The 18,210-nt window shown below is 37.0% G+C and overlaps 4 protein-coding genes across 7 annotated transcripts; 1 reads left to right on the forward strand and 3 right to left on the reverse strand.

Moving 5' to 3' along the window:
* Positions 1–1,540: 1,540 nt before the first annotated feature.
* On the reverse strand, positions 1,541–1,918 carry LOC111800127. Its single transcript, XM_023683713.1, has one exon. It carries the CDS (start codon positions 1,916–1,918, stop codon positions 1,541–1,543), a length of 378 nt encoding a protein of 125 aa, XP_023539481.1.
* Positions 1,919–8,806: 6,888 nt separating this feature from the next.
* LOC111800129 (E3 ubiquitin-protein ligase RNF165-like) lies at positions 8,807–9,502 on the reverse strand. The gene has a single exon (XM_023683715.1). It carries the CDS (start codon positions 9,500–9,502, stop codon positions 8,807–8,809), a length of 696 nt encoding a protein of 231 aa, XP_023539483.1.
* A 2,011-nt stretch (positions 9,503–11,513) lies between these two features.
* LOC111800130 (RING-H2 finger protein ATL80-like) lies at positions 11,514–12,212 on the reverse strand. Its single transcript, XM_023683717.1, has one exon. The coding sequence runs from the start codon at positions 12,210–12,212 to the stop codon at positions 11,514–11,516; it is 699 nt and encodes a 232-aa protein (XP_023539485.1).
* Positions 12,213–14,122: 1,910 nt separating this feature from the next.
* Positions 14,123–16,671, forward strand: LOC111801213. Of its 4 annotated transcripts, none has more exons than XM_023685235.1 (7): positions 14,123–14,257; positions 14,715–15,110; positions 15,219–15,388; positions 15,469–15,549; positions 15,652–15,727; positions 15,817–15,906; positions 16,341–16,671. In XM_023685235.1, exons 2-7 carry the CDS (start codon positions 14,738–14,740, stop codon positions 16,511–16,513), a joined length of 963 nt encoding a protein of 320 aa, XP_023541003.1. In that variant the 5' UTR covers positions 14,123–14,257; positions 14,715–14,737; the 3' UTR covers positions 16,514–16,671. The 4 variants fall into 4 exon arrangements, with proteins under 4 accessions (XP_023541003.1, XP_023541004.1, XP_023541005.1 ...); XM_023685236.1 differs by having other exon boundaries at positions 16,344–16,671; XM_023685237.1 differs by having other exon boundaries at positions 15,817–15,879.
* Positions 16,672–18,210: the final 1,539 nt, after the last annotated feature.

Consider the following 18,210-nt stretch of genomic DNA (forward strand, 5'->3'; position numbering starts at 1 on the left):
CATCGTTTTTCTAGGTTTTTCTTAGTCTCTCCTTTTCTTCTATTGTGGGTTCTAATACATCAACAAACCCGTGCTCCACCAAGTCCCATAGCTCCAGCGATCTGAGCAAGATCTTCATCTTAATGCTCTAACACTCATATTTCTCACCATTAAAGATTCGTAAAACTAGCTACTGCCCTTTTTTGTTTTGTGAAAAAATAATCACTCACCCTCGTGTTGAAGGAACATGTCTTTGATACCAAATTTGTTGGGGAAAGGGATGTGAAAGAGATAGGAAGAGATAAAATAGATCAAAACTGCAACACTCTATTATTATTTTCTAACTCAATGCATAAAGGGTGACACAATTACAGTATCTATTTTCTGATTCAATGCATAAAGGGTTACACAGTTCCAGTATTGATACGCTTATACACTAGACTAGAAATAGTAAATTATGGAAATCTAGATAAATTCAAATCTATTAACAATCTCCTAAAATTTTGTTAGTTTGAATACTTTGAATCATATCTCAACACACACTGGCCCAATGTCTAGCTCTAATACCATTTGTGACCGTCTAAACTCAACGCTAACAGATATTGTCCTCTTTAGGCTTTTTCTTTCGGGCCTCTTCCTAAAGGGTTTTAAAAACCCGTATGCTATGGAGATGTTTACACACCCTTAAAAATAATGTTTTGTTCCCATCTCCATTGAAATCGCACATAAATACTGTTGATCAATGAAGTTTCCCAACTCTCTACAATAGCAGTGAGATCATTCATTCAACTTAACCCAACACAATCAAACCACCAAACTCGAAATGAATTTCTTCACAAATACCAAAATCAATCAAACAAACAAATAGTTTCAACCAAAACAAGGAAGAATAGTTTCAACCACAACAAAGAGCTCACTTCTTCGGCCAATCAAGCTTCTCCTCCGCCCTAGGCGGCCTATACAAAAACCTCCCCTGCGGCCGCAACATCGCGGCACACATAGGCAGAACTGAGACCGGCGCCAAATTGGGGGTTCGCAATGACGACGTTCTGTCACTCAGAGGTTCCCCAAACCGCCGCTCATCGTTGGTCAATAAGCCGTGGAGGAACTTGACGGTGTTGGGCCCTCGAAATCCAATGACAGAGTGAGACATCAAATGGCAGATTCAGATACCATTTATTCATATGAAATTCGGATATTATTTTCCGTGGAACAGTTATCTTATTTCCCGACCTTCATGCTTTGTTAAAGGCATTTATCTTTTTCAAGATATACATCCAAAGTCTTTTCATAAATTTTAGAAACACATTTTGTATCCACCCGACTTTTTTAAGCTCGATATGGTCATGAATTTTTTACGGCACGTCATTTTAAAGTAGAAACAAAAACATGCAAATCATAAACTCATACATTTCAAACAAATACCTAAAGGTATCCATTTAAAAGCAAATCATAAAACACCTATAAATTGAATTTTTGTCCAAAAAAAATTACATTACCCTAACAAAAGAAAAAAAAAACTTTGAATCTCTTAAGCTTCTAGTTTCTTTATGCATTGAGTTCATGAGTTGTTCCTTTGAAGCCAAGTGAGAACACAAGATTTATGATACACATGTTCGAAGGGCATTCTGCTCACTTCTTCCCCGCCGTCCTTCATCTCATCATAACACACACTATAATTCCCCAAATCTTCTCCCCCAAACCCATCGAATTGCTCCTTCTTCAACCTCTCTATCCCCGTCTCCGGCGCCCCTCTCCTCCCCGAAAAGTCGTCAAAAATTTTCGTCTCCTCCTCCTCCTCCTCCTCAGTCGCACTCTGGTCCAACCAAAACATCTGTATGTAATCGATTTCCGAAACGATGTAGAACGTCAGATTGTCATTTCTGCACGCCATTTGAACGACGAACGAGGCAATCCTTCGAGCAATGACATTTTTCATTGTGGTGCCAAGGTTGTAGGAACTCAGAAATTCCTCGACGTAAGCTCTGTTAGATAAAACCTGAGTTTTTCTTTATTTAGATTCACACGATTTCATTAGTTGATTGAATACCTCCGTTTGACCATTTGACAAACACGTCGAATGGATTACCAAAGTTTTAGACGGCAATTTTGTAGGAAGTGGCACAGATTTAGTTGCCACTCTCCACCCATTTTTAGGATAAGTTATATTTAAATAGAAAATCTATTCAAAAAATTTGACAACCTGATTTGAAGCACAGTAAAAATTTCAGCAATTCTCTCTCTTTGTTATTTTAAGTGTTTTATTTTCTTCCAACAACTTACCGTCAACGATTTCCTCTCACCGAAAAGAAAAGAATTTCCCTAGCCCATTATCGAAAAACAACAAGTGGTATCAGAGCCAAGTTGAAGCCATCGGTGGTATATCATTGCGGAGGAGCCAACCTATCAACAATCAAGTTGAATAGCTCAAGTGGTTAGAGCTTCAACCTAACAAAACACAGGTCTCAGGTTTGAGTAGAAGAAAATGCCAAGCGCGAAAATAAACACATCGTGGGGTCCATCTCGAGCAAGTTCGCTCACTCCTCCACGCCGCCGCCAAGTGCCGACATCTCCATCACCACCACAAAGAGGGTGGGGTCCATCTCGAGCAAGTTCGCTCACTCCTCCACGCCGCCACCAAGTGCCGACATCTCCATCACCACCACGAAGAGGCCAACGCCATGATGACGAGGCGTACAGGCGCAAGGGTTATGGCACGCTGTCGAGCCAGAGGAAGGAGAAACGATTGAGTACCGGGAGGATCAGCTGGCGTTCGCCGCCATATTACGATATGTGTCCCCAGAGATGCTGGCATCTTTGTCCACCAAGCGCACAACGCAATCGGCCTGAGAGGGAATCAAACCCCGTCGGGTCGGTATACAGCGATGGCACCGACGAGAGCAATGGGCCCTCTTGACACAAAGGCGGTAAGAAGCCATGGAAATCTCGCTGGCGCATGCACGGGAAAGAGGCGGATCAAAAGAAGGAGGAGCAATCCTACCTGACGTCCCTAACAAGCTCAGGAGCAAGGAGACGGCCGAGAAGGCCCATGTGGCTCAATCTGAGGAGGACGAGCCGGCCCTTTTCATGGTGACTGCATCAATCCTACCTGACGTCAAGGAGACGGCCGAGAAGGCCCATGTGGCTCAATCCGAGGAGGACGAGCCGGCCCTTTTCATGGTGACTGCATCAATCCTACCTGACGTCCCTAATTCCAATTCCAAATCCACGGAGGTAATCGACGACGGCATAACTACTCCGGTGAGCGTCGAACCCGAGGAAGAGCTCCAATTGTGCATAACAAAGAACCGGCTAGGGAGCCAATTTAATTGAAGGAGGAGCGAGTGTTCACTCAAATCGGTGAAAGAGGCGAGCAACAAGAGCACTGGCGATGGGTCCTCGACACGGGGGCAACAAACCATATGACCGGGTCCAAGTCTGTGTTCTGCGAGCTTGACTCGGGGATTCGCGGGATGGTGAAATTCAGCGACGACTCTGTCGTCGAGATCGAAGGGCACGACACCATCCTGTTCGTCGACAAGGGAGGCAAGCATCACAAGCTGACCGCGGCCGAGAAGGCCCATGTGGCTCAATCCGAGGAGGACGAGCCGGCCCTTTTCATGGTGACTGCATCAATCCTACCTGACGTCCCTAATTCCAATTCCAAATCCACGGAGGTAATCGACGACGGCATAACTGCTCCGGTGAGCGTCGAACCCGAGGAAGAGCTCCAATTGTGCATAACAAAGGACCGGCTAGGGAGCCAATTTAATTGAAGGAGGAGCGAGTGTTCACTCAAATCGGTGAAAGAGGTGAGCAACAAGAGCACTGGCGATGGGTCCTCGACACGGGGGCAACAAACCATATGACCGGGTCCAAGTCTGTGTTCTGCGAGCTTGACTCGGGGATTCGCGGGATGGTGAAATTCAGCGACGGCTCTGTCGTCGAGATCGAAGGGCACGACACCATCCTGTTCGTCGACAAGGGAGGCAAGCATCACAAGCTGACCGGCGTCTACTTCATCCCGAGGCTCAAGGCTAATATTGTGAGCCTGGGTCAACTCGTTAAGGCCGGCTGCAACATTTCCATCAAGCGCAGGCTACTTAGGATCCGCGATGATCGACGACGGTTGCTCACGCAAGTTCAGTGCACGGCAAACTGTCTTTACATCCTAGAGTTGGAGATAGAGCAACAAGTCAACCTCTCGGCCAAGTACCAGAGGATGGAAGACCTATTAGGAAGAGGTGAACCACCTGGACTCGCGGCGCGCCAACTCGAAGAAGAGGTGGCCGAACAAGACATGGAGTCTAGAGGACATGTCGCCAGGGACACCGAGCCATAGGGCTCAAATCGGAGTTCAAATAAAATAAGGTAGATATACCACAGGTTTTAGGAGGAGATTGTTAGATAAAACTTGAGTTTTTCCTTATTTAGATTCACACGATTTCATTAGTTGATTGAATACCTCTGTTTGATCATTTGACAAACACGTCGAATGGATTACCAAAGTTTTAGATGACAATTTTGTAGGAAGTGTCACAGATTTAGTTGGTCACTCTCCAGCCATTTTTATGATAAGTTATATTTAAATAGGAAATCTGTTCAGAAGATTTGACAAATAAGGTAGATATACCACAGGTTTTAGGAGGAGATTGTTAAATAAAACCTGTTTNGGAGTTCAAACAAAATAAGGTAGATATACCACAGGTTTTAGGAGGAGATTGTTAAATAAAACCTGTTTTTTTTCTTATTTAGATTCACACGATTTCATTAGTTGATTGAATACGTCTGTTTGATCATTTGACAAACACATCGAATGGATTACCAAAGTTTTAGACAGCAATTTTGTAGGGAGTGGCACAGATTTAGTTGGCCACTGTCCAGCCATTTTTAGGATAAGTTATATTTAAATAGGAAATCTGTTCAGAAGATTTCACAATTTTAAACACACCAAAATTTTAGCAATTTTCTCTCTTTGTTATTTTACGCGTTTTATTTTCTTCCAACAACTTACCGTCAACGATTTCATCTCACCGAAAAGAAAAGGATTTCCCTCGCCCATTATCGAAAAACAACAAGCTCGGCAGAACAACGGATCTTCGAGCTCTCGCAGAGGAAGGGGGAACTGAGCATCCGCCATTGTAGTAGGGAGAGTTTCATGGACGATACTGAAAGGATATCCGGAGAACGGCGATCCGGTGAGCAGACGGCTTGAATGACCTATTCGGATTTGGAGAAGCTGATCGAGACCGTCGTAGCGGTGGAAATTGCAGCGGAATGTGGCCGAATCTGTGAAAGACATTGTTGATTATTGAGAGGAAGAAACTTAGGATTATGATTATTGAAGAAAATTATTGAGAGGAAGAAACTTGTGATTATTTATACTTATGAATGAAGAAGATAAAAAGAGATTAGAGATTGAATTTTGATAAACTGAATCTCAAATTTTAAATTCTTTTTCATCTCCCGTGCAACAGTTATCTTATTTTCAGACATTCATGCTTAGTTAAAGGCATTTATCTTTTTCAAGATATACATCCAAAGTCTTTTCATAAATTTTAGAAACACATTTTGTATTCACTCGACTGTCTTAAGCTCTAGATCGTCATGAATTTGTTACTAAATGCATATTGACGCCATTTTAAAATAGAAACAAAAACATGTCAATCATTGACTAATTTCAAAGAATTAACCAAAGGTACCCCTTTAAAAGCAAATCATAAAATGCAAAAATTGTTAGGATTGATTTAGTTGTTTGGATTAGATTTGATTTAGTCGATTTAGTGGATTTGATTTGTTTTCGATGTATTCTATAATACTATATAATAGCCAATTTCATATTTGGTTAAGAGTGAAATTTCTTCCAATTTATCTAATCTTTCTAGTTTTCTCTCCCTGTTCCTAACATTGCGGTATCACAGCCATGCTCTAAACTAGTTAAAACTAGAAGCAGCAGTCTTCTACGTGTGTAATAATAAAAGTATGTCGATGGAGAGTCCAGTTGTGCAGTTTGCTGGAGGAAGGAGTCAAGGTCGTGGAAGCTTTAGAGGCAGAGGAAGGGGACGAGGCAAACAAACCTTCAACAAAGCCACAGTGGAGTGCTATAACTGTCACAAGCTAGGACCTTTTCAATGGGAATGTCAAAGCAATACCAGACGAGGCAAACAAACCTTCAACAAGGCCACAGTGGAGTGCTATAACTGTCAGAAGCTAGGACATTTTCAATGGGAATGTCAAAGCAATACTAGACGAGGCAGACAAACCTTCAACAAGGCCAATAGAGAAGATATGTGGTTCCTTGACTCGGGATGTAGCAATCATATGTGTGGGAAGAAGGAATATTTTTCAGATTTTTATGGAAGTTTAAGAGATTCAGTGAAGCTGGGCAATAACTCAAGCATGGTTGTAACCGAAAAGGGTAATGTACGACTGCAAGTGAATGAAATCATAATGATAATCACAGAAGTGTTCTATGTGCCAGACCTGAGGAACAATTTGTTGAGTATTGGTACATTGCAAGCAAAGGGGCTTACCTTTTTGTTTCAAAATGAAACGTTCAAGGGGTTTCATCCTGAGAGAGGCTTAATCATGAAGACAAAGATGTTCTCGAATCGAATGTTCGCCCTGCATGCTATACCTCAGCCTATAGCATCCACTCGTTTCAATACAATCACAGAAGATATTGAGCAACTTTGGCATTGTAGATATGGACATTTGGGCTTTAAGGGATTAAAGACTCTTCAACGAAAGAAGATGGTGGATGGTTTACCACAACTCAAGTCTCCATTGAAACTATGTAAAAATTGTCTAGTGGGTAAGCAACAAAGACACTCGTTTCCAAAAAGGAGCACATGCTGAGCTACAAAAATTCTCCAATTGGTGCATGCTGATATTTGTGGACCGATCAAACCCATCTCAAACAGCAAGAAAAGGTACTTGATTACTTTCACAGATGACTTCAGTAGAAAAACATGGGTCTATTTCTTAATAGAAAAATCAGAAGCCTTTGCTGTATTTAAAAACTTTAAGATGCATGTTGAGAAGGAAACAAACTCATTTATTAAAGCCTTACGAACGGATCGAGGAGGAGAGTTACATTACAAGAATTCACCAATTTTTGTGATGTAAATGGTATACAAAGACAATTGACAACTACATACACGCCACAGTAGAACGGAGTTGCGGAACGGAAAAATAGAACTATTATGAATATGGTTAGTAGTATTTTTTCAGAAAAGAAAATTCTGAAAAGTTTTTGGCCTGAAGCAGTTAACTGAATTGTGCATGTACTGAATCGAAGTCCAACATTGGCTTTCAACAATAAAACTCCAGAAGAAGCTTGGAGTGCAGTCAAACCTTTAGTCAAGTATTTTAGAGTTTTTGGATGTATCTCTCATGTTCATGTGCCTGACCATAAAAGAACTAAGCTGAATGATAACAATTTGAGTTGTGTTTTGCTGGGAGTTAGTGAAGAGTCAAAGTCTTATAGACTCTATGATCCAACTTTACAAAGGATCATAATAAGTAGGGATGTTGTATTCGAGGAAGATAAGAGTTGGTACTGGGATACGACCTATAAAGAATCCATTATGTGCGATCTGGAAAGGGGTGTTCAAGAGGAGGCAGCAAGTGTGTTTGATGAAAACGAAAAAGGGAGCGAATCTAATATAGAAGCTGCAGAGGAAAATATTTCCTCTGGCTCTTTGAATGAAGCAAGCTCTCCTTCTCCGGCTGAAGAAAACCCTCGTTAGAATAGGAGACCACCAGTCTGGATGAGAGACTATGTAACAGGAGACGATCTTTCTGAAGAAGATAATGAATCTCACTCTGCCATGTCTACCACTACTGACCCTGTAAACTTTGAAGACGCATTGAAGACTGAGAAATGGAGGCAAGCCATGGATTTAGAGTGAGAAATGGAGGCAAGCCATGGATTTGGAAATGGAAGCAATAAATAGAAATAACACATGAGAATTGATGGAGTTACGTGAGGGAGGAAAGAAGATTGGAGTAAAATGGATTTATAAGACGAAATTCAATGAAAATGGGAAAGTCGACAAATACAATACTAGGCTTGTTGCAAAGGGGTATACTCAACAGCATGGGGTAGACTATACTGAAGTATTTGCACCTGTTGCGCGTATGGAGACAATTTGTTTGGTGGTAGCACTTGCATCTGGTCCATCTATCAACTGGATGTGAAATCTGCATTTCTATATGGTGATTTGAATGAAGAGGTCTTTGTGGAGCAACCCTGTGGATATGTGCAAAAGGGACATGAGCAGAAGGTTTACANATAAATGAATGAAAGAAAATTTGAAAGTAAATAATTAAAATGTCGTATAAATGTTAGAAAAGTATGATCGTTTTATATCATACAATTTAATTTAATTCTCACATATAAAAGTAATTACTACCATTGCATACATATAAATAAGAATTCTCTTACATTTTAATGTAATTTTCATGCACACAAATATATATTTACTCTAATAATATTTAAAATATTATAAATTAAAGGCAAAAACCCTAAATCAATTAACGTTTCTCCACAAATAGAGTGTTTCAAAATAATAGGTAACAAACCAAAACATTGATGGAATGAGGAACAAAATATTTTTTTTATAAGAATATAGAAATCTCCAAACAGACTATTTTAAAACAACCCGTCAAAGTAGACTTAAACCCAAATTATTTTAAAAATGACATCCCGACTTAATTTCGATTATAATTTCTTAAAATAAAAGTTTGTCGGTAAAAAATTGATACGAAAATTGAATTTTTGTCCAAACAAAATTACATTACCCAAAAAAAAACTTTGAATCTCTTAAACTTCTAGTTTCTTTGTGCACAGAGGACATGAGTTGTTCCTTTGAAGCCAAGTGAGAACACAATATTTATGATACACATGTCCGCAGGGGATTCTGCTCACTTCTTCCCCGCCATCCTTCATCTCATCATAACACACACTACAATTCCTCAAATCTTCTCCCCCAAATTCATCGAATTTCTCCTTCAGCCTCTCTATCGCCGTCTCCGGCGCCCCTCTCCTCCCCGAAAAGTCGTCAAAAATCTCCGTCTCCTCCTCCTCTTCCTCCTCATCCTCATCCTCCTCCTCCGCCGCAGTCGCACTGTCGTCCATCCAAAACATCTGGATGTAATCGATTTCCGCAACGATGTAGAACTTCATCTCGTAGTTTTCGCACGCCATTTGAACGACGAACGAGGCAATACTCCGAGCAATGGCGTTTTTTATTGTGGCGCCAAGGTTGTAAGAACTTAGAAATTCCTCGATGTAAGCTCGGCAAAATAACGGATCTTCGAGCTCTCGCAGAGGAAGGGGGAATTGAGCATCTGCCATTGTAGTAGGGAGAGTTCCATGGACGATATTGAAAGCATATCCGGAGAACGGCGATTCGGTGAGCAGACGGCTTGAATGACCTATTCGAATTTGGAGAAGCTGATCGAGACCGTCGTAGCGGTGGAGATTGCAGCGGAATGTGCCCGAATCTGCTAAAGACATTGTTGATTATTGAGAAGAAGAAACTTGTGATTATTTATACTGATGAATGAAGAAGATAAAAAGAGATTGGAGATTGAATTTTGATAAACTGAATCTTAAATTTTAAATTCTTTTTCATCTTTCGTTAATAGATTGGATTGAATTCGAATAAATAAAAATTTTATAATTTAAATTGATTATATATATATAATTTTTATTTAATCTCTTGAAGTTAAATTTTAAATTAATTACCAGATTTAATTAAAAATTTGAAGATAAATAAATATTTGTGTTTAGTGTGTTATTGCTATGATGTAGGTATATTACACTATAGAACTTAATATATTATATTATGTTGTAATTATGAGATACACTATGTTATGGAATATTTTGTTGATACGTTGTGTTATATGAAATTATGCTATATTATGGAGAGTGTTAACTAGATCACTATGTATCGTATCTTATGTTTGTTATGTTTGTTAGTGTATATATTATTTTAATAGCTAAATAAGTAGACCTAGTATATATTTTTTTATAGCTTAAAAAAAACGTTTCTCAAAAATATAAAAATACTAAATATATATATATATTTAATATAAATAAATCTAAAAATAATTTAATATTTAATGGGTTAATATAAGAGGAAAGCCGAAGCTCGACTCAATTAAAAAAGGTCTTCAAATTAAAAATACTAAAAAATATATTATAAAACTAATAAAAAAAAAAAATCAAACACATTATATTGGGCTTTCAATTTCTGTCCGGCCCAAACTAACAAACGAATTATTCTTGTTTTGCTATCTACCAATCATTACTTGACACGTGTCCACGCATTATATATCTGGAAGCTTCTATTTCAAAAACGAACGTCCACGCCTTTGGTCTATTTCTGTGTTCTTTTTCAGTTGGTGAAAGGTTGCATGTTCACCCTTCCCACTCAGCGCGTCGGCTGCTTGATTACTCTTTCTTGTTTTGTGTTCAAATTTGAAGTCAAATTCAGCCAAAGACTCCTGCCACCGGGTTGTTTTGCCGGCAATTTTGATTGATCGAAGATGTGGCAAATGGCGCTGTTATACGTCTTCACTATGAACTGTGATCCCAAGAGACTCATAGGCAAGAACCACAGCCAGCCTTTCCTTTCTTTTTACAGTGTATCTCGTTTCAGCATTGTCCAGCCTTTCCTTTCTTTTTCAGAGACAGTGTATCTTCTTTCAATATCGTTGAGCTCTCGACTTTCATAAGCGATGGGGTGGTCTTCTTGAATGAGGACACTGCCTAGGACAAAGTCGGAAGCATCTGTCTCTTTTTCAAGATATACATCTAAAGTCTTCGCATAAATTTTAGAAACACATTTTGTATCGACCCGACTTTCTTAAACTCTCGATTGTCATGAATTTGTTACCAAATGCATATTGACGTTATTTTAAAATAGAAACAAAAACATGTCAATCATAAACTAATTTCAAAGAAATAACCAAAGGTACCATTTAAAAGCAAATCATAAAATAAAAAACTCCATAAATAAATGAATGAAAGAAAATTTGAAAGTAAATAATTAAAATGTCGTATAACTGTAATAAAAGCATGATCGTTTTATATCATACAATTTAATTTAATTATAACATATAAAAGTAATTACTACCATTGCATACAGATAAATAAGAATTATTGTAATTTTCGTGACATAAATATATATTTACTCTAATAATATTTAAAATGTTTTAAATTAAAAACGCAAAAACCCTAAATCGATTAACGTTTCCCCCACAAATAGAGTGTTTCAAAATAATATGTAACGAACCAAAACATTGATGGTAGAAGGTAACCAAATATTTTTTTTATAAGAATATAGAAATCTCCAAACAGACTATTTTAAAACAACCTGTCAATTATTTAAAAAATGACATCGAGACTAAATTTGGATTATAATTTCTTAAAATAAAAGTTTGTGGGTAAAAAAATGATGCAAAAATTGAATTTTTACCCCAACAAAATTACATTACCCTAACAAAAAAAGAAAAAGAATCAATTAAGCTTCTAGTTTCTTTCTCCACAGAGGACATGAGTTGTTCCTTTGAAGCCAAGTGAGAACACAAGACTTATGATACACATGTCCGCAGAGGATTCTGCTCACTTCTTCCCCACCGTCCTTCATCTCATCATAACACACACTGCAATTCCCCAAATCTTCTCCCCCAAATCCATCGAATTTCTCCTTCTTCAACCTCTCTATCGCCGTCTCCGGCGCCCCTCTCCTCTCCGAAAAGTTGTCAAAAATCACCTCCACCTCCTCCTCCTCATCTTCTTCTTCCTCCTCCTCCTCTGTTGCAATCGCACTCTGGTCCAACCAAAACATCTGGATGTAATCGATTTCCGCAACGATGTAGAACGTCATCTCGTAGTTTCCGCACGCCATTTGAACGACAAACGAGGTAATCCTCTGAGCAATGGCATTGTTGATTGTGGCATCAAGGTTGTAAGAACTTAGAAATTCTTCGATGTAAGCTCGGCAGAACAACGGATCTTCAAGCTCTCGCAAAGGAAGGGGGAACTGAGCATCCGCCATTCTAGTAGTGAGAGTTTCATAGACGATATTGAAAGGATATCCAGGGAACGACGATCCGATGAGCAGACGGGTTGAATGACCTATTCGGATTTGGAGAAGCTGATAAAGACCGTCGTAGCGATGGAGATTGCAGCGAAATGTGATTGAATCTGCGAAAGACATTGTTGATTATTGAGAGTAAAAAGCTTAGAATTGTGATTATTTATATGATAGATAAAAAAATTCAATTTAAGAGATTGAATCTTTTGATATACTGAATCTCAAATTTTAAATCTTATTCCACTTCCTTTTATATATATATATATTATAATTGAATTATCTTTTCCTTCCTAAATATAATTGAAAATTACTCAATTAAATGATATTTTCTTAAATAATATCAAGATATAGTAATTTTTTAACAATTTAAAAAATTGAATTAAATTAAATTCAAATAAATAAAAATTTTATAAATTGAATTGGTTCGTAAAACTATTTTGAATGGATTATCTATCTAAATTTATTTTTGTTAATGTTAAAATTTATATTTTTACTTCGTACAATTATATATATATATAATATATATATATATATATATTTATTTATTTGTTTTCCAATCCTTTCAAAAATAATTTTTACAAGTAGGTGTAAATTGAATTACAAACTAAAAATTGAAGATAAATAAATATTTATTTATTATGTTATTGCTATGATAGGTGTATATTATGGCGTGAATTCGATGTGTTATATTATTATTATGAGATATATTATGTTATAAAATATTTTGTTGACACCTTACATCATATAAAATTATGCTACTTTATAGAAGGTGTTATGCCATATTATGCACTGAATTACAATATGAAAGGAAATGATTAAGTTATGTATGAAATGAATAATGTTATAACTTGTATTATAAATACATGACATGATTTTAAACTATGGAGATTTCATGCCTATTATGTATTTATGTGCATCGAGATATTTTCTCTCTATGATTAGTACGAGTGTGTACACTATGATGTTATCATACATTATTATGTACATTATGACACTATATGCACTCCCTTCCTTCCGTGGTATATCGGCTGGGTGAGTGTACGTTAGTTAAAGGCTAGGTTTAGGGCTACTTATACGAGCTCGTCTGAGAGTCCATGTGTGTAGAGAAGTATTACACATCCAGTTCTGTCCAGACCGAAAGTAGAGACTAGTACCATGATGTTTTTATTAAATATTAGGTTCCAAACATGATTGCATGTGATTATATTTTGAGACTTAGAAGTAGAGTTAATTAGTGATATTGTTTGAAATACTCAAACTACACGTGTTTCTCTTATTTTTCTCTGACATTACATGAATGATGAAGACTCAGTGACGACCATGAAATTGAAGTTAGGATACATGCATTAATGTTGTTTGTAGCCCGTTAGATTAGGGCATTATTTTATTTATTTTTTCATATTTTATTTAAACCTCACATTATTTATTTTTTGCTAAGTTGTTTTAAAGATTTTACTATTAACGTGAGTCCAAAACATGGTTTTTTAAGTTTTCTTAAATGAATGTTTTTACCTGTAACATTTTTATCATAATACCGACTTTATTTTAGTACAAAAATAGGTTAGTTACACAACTTAATCCAAAAAATTTATGATCCGATTGAGTTCATTATTTAATTATTTTGTATTCGTGTTATTGTATATATTATTTTATATATTTAGATAAGTAACTGTATTTAAATATGGTAATTTATAGTTAATAATAAATTTAATAGCGTAAAAAAAGAAAACTTTTCTTTACAAATATAAAACATTATAAAAAAAATAAAATTTAATGTAAATAAAACTGAAAATAATTTAATATTTAATGGGTTAATATAAGAGGAAAACAAATAAAAAAATGTCTTTTAGAAATACTAAAAATAAATATTATAAAAGTAATAAAAAAAATCGGTTAATCGAAGAACGCATTATATCTTATCCAAACTTAGTTTTGGGCTTTCATCATATTCATTTTTTTCTTAGGCCCAGATTGTATACCAATCTTGACACGTGTCCACGCATTACATATCTGGAAGCTTCTATTTCAAGAACGAATTTCAGAGCCTTTCGTATTTCTGTGTTCTTTTTTCCGTGGTGAAATTCCGTAATTCCCTTCCTTTTCGTGCGAAATTCTGAAATTTCTTTGAAAGATCATAGGATTGTGGCGAATTTCTCTGTACGCTTAAGGTACGGCGTCTCTCTCTAACAGGAACGGATCAGCTAGGGTTTGTGTTATGTTTCAAGAATTTGGATGATGTTNTTTTTTTTTTTTTTTTTTTTTTTTTTTTTTTTTTTTTTTTTTTTAATTTTTTATGTGGAACTTGATTTCTGGCATTGCTCATGCTAGTTTGGTTGCATGTTATGTAAATGGTGGATTTTATAATTTCTTTGTTATTTTGAATCTTTGATTATACTTTGTTATGGATTTCTGGCTTCTTGCATTACTGTTCTTGATATTATCTTTGGTGATTTTTGTATTCTTTTTCTGTTGATGTTCGATTCGTGAAAATCATGAAATAGTTTTCCTCGTGTTTGAGTTACTTGAGTATGAAGTTTCAGTTTACGTGATCAAGCGGATCATGCTGAATTTTATTTGTTGGCATTGTGTAAGTTTTTCATTGACGTGTCTTGTCTTTTTTTCCAGAGCATATTTTTTGAACTGTAACGATGCATAGAAGGAGCAGAGGTGGTGGGGATGCTTTTTTTGATTTTGACGATCCCTTTGCTGGGTTTGGAGGCTTTCCGGGTCAAAGAAGCTTAATTTCTGATTTTTTTGGTGGAAGGGATCCATTTGATGATCCTTTCTTCAGAAGTCCATTTGGAAGCATGTTTGAATCAAGCTTCTTTGGTGGTTCTGGAATTCCTTTTGCTAACATGCATGCGTCTGGATTCCTTGATCATCAGCCCCCTGAGGCTAAAAGACCAAGGGGTCTAATTATTGAGGAAATAAATTCAGATGATGAAAAAGAAGCAGAAAAAGAAAGTAAAAATACAAAGAGTTCTTCCAAAGATCCTATTGTAGAAGGCCCTGATGATGAAGGTAAGAGTCAACTTGTCCGCAATGTTATGTTTGTATTCTTGCTTTTATGCATATTCAGTGCAATCTGTGTTGCAGTATCAAAGGGTGTTTCCTTCTTTGTTGTTTCAGATAAGCGGAACCAACATTTGCAGCTCGTGGATCATCATAGTAGACCAAATCAGAGGCATGTTCGACCCCAAGCTAATAGCTTCACATTTCAGAGTTCCTCTGTAACTTATGGAAGTTCGAATGGGACATATTATACTTCATCAAGAACGAGGAGGGCTGGAAGTGATGGTGTAAGTGAACTTAAATGCCTCCAAGAAGTTGATTCTCTTAAGAATACTTCTTTCCTCATTTATGTATCTTCTGTAAATAGGTGGTTTTCGAAGAAAGCAAGGAAGCTGATACCGCAACCAGACAAGCAACCCATAAAGTTTCAAGAGGACTTCATAATAAGGTATGGACAAAGAAAACTTGATCCCTTGAGATTCATAATGCCTTTCTGTAGTTGTATCTATTAATTACTTATGTTGAAAATCTTGTTTGATATTACTTTTAGGGCCATTCATTTACAAGGAAACTAAATCCTGATGGTAAGGTGGATACCATGCAAACTTTGCATAATCTTAATGGAGGTATGTAACTATTCATTCCGAACTGTTTTTTGTGTTTGCCTGTAAGCTGGATGCCTACGATGTCAAACATTTTTGTTCTAAATATGCAGATGAGCTTGAAAGTTTTGAAAATGCTTGGGCAAGGAATTCAAGAAGTTTGCCTGGTTGGCCTGGTAGTTCAAATGGCTTTGATAATATTGGTAATTATTATAATCATTCTTTATTATTTTTACTTTACTATTTAATTAAACTTTACTTCTATGATCTGATTCTTTTGTCTGCCTCCTCCCACAGTCCCACCTTTATTTTTATTTTGGAAACTTGAATACTAAATGTGAGATCGCACATCGGTTGGAGAGGGGAACGAAACATGGGAACCTCTCTCTTGTTGACGCATTTTAAAACCGTGAGGGAAAGCTAAAAGAGGACAATATTTGCTAATAGTGGGCATAGGGTGTTACACTAGAACTCGCGTTAGTGGCCAAATTATCACTTGGATAATTTGTTTAAAGTTTAGCCTAGGGAATTCTTAAGAAGCTAATGTTCAAAACTATTACTATCGAACTCCAGATTGCTACTATTAAAATTTTATGGATACTATGAAGTGTCTGCTAACTTAATATCCCGTCGACAGCAGGTGGCATGGGTCTAAATGGCCAAACTAACCAAGGTGGGTTGGCAGTTCTCTCCGCTCAGCATCCTCAAGTGGCTGGAAGGACAGCCGGGGAAGGCAGCAGTAACCCGAGATCCTCCCGCGCGCAGCAAGTGAACAGAAGCAGGAAAGATGCAAGGTACAGGAGTGCCTAAACTTGTGGAGTCGAAAGTACAGGCCTGATATGGAAGGTGGTCTTTGCTGCATCTTTTGTTGAATCCATTTTACTAATAGTTTCGAAACTGAGTAGTTGTGTTAGAAAAATGGCATTCTTAGAAATTGAATGAAGATGATACTGTCTATATTCAGTGCGAATTCTTCACAGCCACCAAATTCAAAATGTATGTTAAATTGTAGTGAAAGTCGGTTATTTGAAAGGGAAATGAAGCGAGGAAGATACAAAGTGCACGTGAATTTTAATAAAGGACAAAAAAAAAAAGACAATTTTAGATGCCATTGGTCAGCGGTAATACCAAATGGCCTTTTGCAGTTTGCAGGGCACAAAAGTCCACTCCTCCATTCGACTAGTTTTGAGAAATGGCCTTCCAATGTTTTCTTTTTGGAAAAATTTGGAGGTGAAATCAACCCGACTCTCCCCAATGGAATAATATTGTCCACTTTGAGCTTAAGCTCTCCTTGGTTTCCCCCTCTGGAGATGTGTTTTTTTATTTATAAATCCGACTTCTTGTTTGGTTAGAGAATTCTTGTTTCTCGATTTCATTTCTTTCTCATGGAATGAGGGACGTAAATTGCCTAAAGCCTCCATATATGGAGATTTTGTCTTTGTCTTTACCTGAAAAATGTTAAATATATGATTATTATTTAAAAATATCATAATTGATAAGATCTCATTTTCATGGCTTTGAGCTCTACCTCCTTTTTTGAATATGGTTATATGCATAGTATTTATCTACGTACAATTCATGCACATGAGCATGAACCCACTAAACTCGTGGGCTAGCCAACGCTCACCGTGCTAAAAATCAATGAAAGTTCGTATCTAACATATTAGAGAAGTGATCCATGCTCATATGACAAGCAACATCATGAAGTTTTGTACTAAAAATCACGTTTCAATGAGATGATACATGTAATACTTTCATACTTATCATGACATAACTAGAACCATGAGTTATTATTGTTCCGGCATCAATCAAGTCATCCAACCTATCTCATAGGCGTGCCAATAGTGAACTCACTTACCGTTTTTATGTCGATTTCCCTAAATTTTCTTTAGTTGGTTGTAGTCTAATTCTACTTGACATAGTTTAATTTCGCCTTTACTTAACAAAACAATAGCTATACTAATCTTAATTACGTAAAAAAAAATAACTCCAAAACAATCCAAAAAGATAATAACAGAACAAAGTTCCGAGACTTAATACTTACTAGACATAATGATTGAATTAGTACATGACATGATGATTGAATTAATGAATAAGATTTGCGACAACAAGAATTGGTGTTAAATTTTCCAACGCATGATTTGTTACATTCATCAGCCTAGAAGGAACCTTAGTGTTATGCACATGTTCGGGGGCCATTATTTCCTTGTTGTTTTTCTCTTGTTCGACACTTTCAAGTACTCCATTGTCATATTCATCCGACTCATTATCTCTTTCACTTCAATCATGAACTCCGACTTGGCCCGCAGCAGTACCTTGACTAACCTCAAGTCCAATAGAAGCAAGCCCAACGGCCAATCCAGCAGCAATAACGGAAGCGGCAGAAAATCAGTCTTACAAAATGATACCACACATGGTCCACATCGTCTCCTCAATTATATGCCACCACATTATTAAACATTAGAATAACTAACGGTGGCTGACTAGAATATGTTAACGTGGAGAGA

Source organism: Cucurbita pepo, chromosome LG08 (assembly GCF_002806865.2).
Source record: "Cucurbita pepo subsp. pepo cultivar mu-cu-16 chromosome LG08, ASM280686v2, whole genome shotgun sequence".
Classification (NCBI taxonomy): Eukaryota; Viridiplantae; Streptophyta; class Magnoliopsida; order Cucurbitales; family Cucurbitaceae; genus Cucurbita; species Cucurbita pepo.

Bases quoted from the DNA above. Each gene is read 5' to 3' on its own strand.
- LOC111800127 (XM_023683713.1), bottom strand. From the start codon at position 1,918: ATGAAAAATGTCATTGCTCGAAGGATTGCCTCGTTCGTCGTTCAAATG.
- LOC111800129 (XM_023683715.1), bottom strand. From the start codon at position 9,502: ATGTCTTTAGCAGATTCGGGCACATTCCGCTGCAATCTCCACCGCTAC.
- LOC111800130 (XM_023683717.1), bottom strand. From the start codon at position 12,212: ATGTCTTTCGCAGATTCAATCACATTTCGCTGCAATCTCCATCGCTAC.
- LOC111801213 (XM_023685235.1), top strand. From the start codon at position 14,738: ATGCATAGAAGGAGCAGAGGTGGTGGGGATGCTTTTTTTGATTTTGAC. The intron at 15,111-15,218 runs GTAAGAGTCAAC...TTGTTGTTTCAG, and splicing joins AGAAGGCCCTGATGATGAAG to ATAAGCGGAACCAACATTTG. The intron at 15,389-15,468 runs GTAAGTGAACTT...TTCTGTAAATAG, and splicing joins GGAGGGCTGGAAGTGATGGT to GTGGTTTTCGAAGAAAGCAA.